Below are 1,523 nucleotides of genomic sequence, written 5' to 3'. Positions count from 1 at the left end.
ACATAATTACCTTAATTAAATCAATTTTATGGTAAAACTGCAGAATAGAGTAATAGATCTTGACAAGGTGGAACAAATCCTACACTAATCACAACTCGCCAAATTAATATAAGGACACATTTAAAAAAAAAAAGAAAAAGTGAAACATTTGGCGACTTATCAGATTAAAAGCAGGATCTATTAGGTGCCATATCTTATGTGATGGATCTATGGTACTCGGTTTTTCTTCAACTTTTGATCTTTAGCTTTAACCAAGCTAGTTAAAACATCCATGACCAAATCTGGTCTCTTCTGTCGCAAATTCTTCCATTCTGCTGTTTTCTCCAGAGTTTGAAACTCTTCACAGTAGTTACAAATGAAATCCATGGCAAACGCTTTCAAATCTGCGTCATGCAGATAACCAAGAACCAAAGTATTCAATACATTTTCAACGGACAGGTGACTCTTCAAGTGAAAACAGCACACTTTTTTCAGGTCCAAGAGCTCATACTTGTCAGCAGCGAACAGAAGGTCTACGGCGGATTGAACTGAGAGTTCTCCTGTTTTTCCAGTATAAATGTAAATCAGCATGTTCTTTAGAACATTTGGGCTTATGTCAGTGATGCTCACTTTGTTTTCTCGATTTTCTTTCATTTGGGAAGTGAACATGGCTGCAAAGACAGGCGATCTTGCGGAAAGGATACTTTTATGTGCTGGAAGCGACACAGTTCCACAGTTCAAATTCACATCGGGAAAGTAAGTTGCTCCTGAATCCAGCAAACGTTCAAAATCATTAGACAAATCAAGCAAAGATTCAAACTGAACGCCCTTGGCATTTTCTTTAGACGCCACGCCGGCAGGAATGGTTAAATTTCCAGAGATTGAGTAAGCCTGGTTAGATCTGGGTTGAGATAAGTGCAAATAATTGTATTTATGAGGCTCATAAAATTGGAACTGTACTGGCATGATCATTGGAACTGTACTGGTGATATCAGTACTGGTGATATCAGTACTGGTATGGTCCAAGTCTAATAGCGCGGTTGCGCAGCCAGCTTCAAATAACTGAACAAACTTCCTCTGGAGTACAGACACACGATTATGCACCAGTTTTAAAGTTCCTGAAATTAGAATTTCCTTACCCGTTGAATTTCGACGAATTTCTAAATATTCTGGTTTCTTCGACTGTGACCATAAACATACCAGGCTCCACTCGGCGTTTATTTTGAATTTCGAAACGGGGCACTTTTTCTTTCCGTGCAAGTTGCCGGTATATGCCATCTGCCAATCAAAAGGGACATCGACCATTTTGTTCACATCAATAGAATTAGTATTTGGAAATTATAAAAATCCCACGCCGAGTGCTCGAGAGTTAACGACTAACCGCTCTCCACCTCCGATCAAGCGAAACTTCCTCTCTGGCCTTTTTATTACTTCATCAAAAAGGGGAAAATACCGTCTGTGTTTATGGAGAAAAGTTTTCTTCACCTCTGATGTAATAAGCCGGTCTATTTCATACGAAGGGGAGGCGCGAAGTGCGATGATCT

The 1,523-nt window shown here is 39.5% G+C and overlaps 1 protein-coding gene across 1 annotated transcript; it reads right to left on the bottom strand.

Annotated features, from left to right (window-relative positions):
- Nucleotides 1-207: 207 nt before the first annotated feature.
- Nucleotides 208-1,284, bottom strand: LOC129984941 (uncharacterized). Its single transcript, XM_056094885.1, has one exon. It carries the CDS (start codon nucleotides 1,282-1,284, stop codon nucleotides 208-210), a length of 1,077 nt encoding a protein of 358 aa, XP_055950860.1.
- Nucleotides 1,285-1,523: the final 239 nt, after the last annotated feature.

This window comes from Argiope bruennichi, chromosome 9, assembly GCF_947563725.1.
Source record: "Argiope bruennichi chromosome 9, qqArgBrue1.1, whole genome shotgun sequence".
NCBI classification, from domain to species: Eukaryota; Metazoa; Arthropoda; class Arachnida; order Araneae; family Araneidae; genus Argiope; species Argiope bruennichi.
Note: the sequence above shows the minus strand (reverse complement) of the source record. Positions and strands in the feature narration are given on the sequence as shown.

Coding starts and splice junctions, on each gene's coding strand:
- LOC129984941 (XM_056094885.1), bottom strand. CDS start 1,284: ATGGTCGATGTCCCTTTTGATTGGCAGATGGCATATACCGGCAACTTG.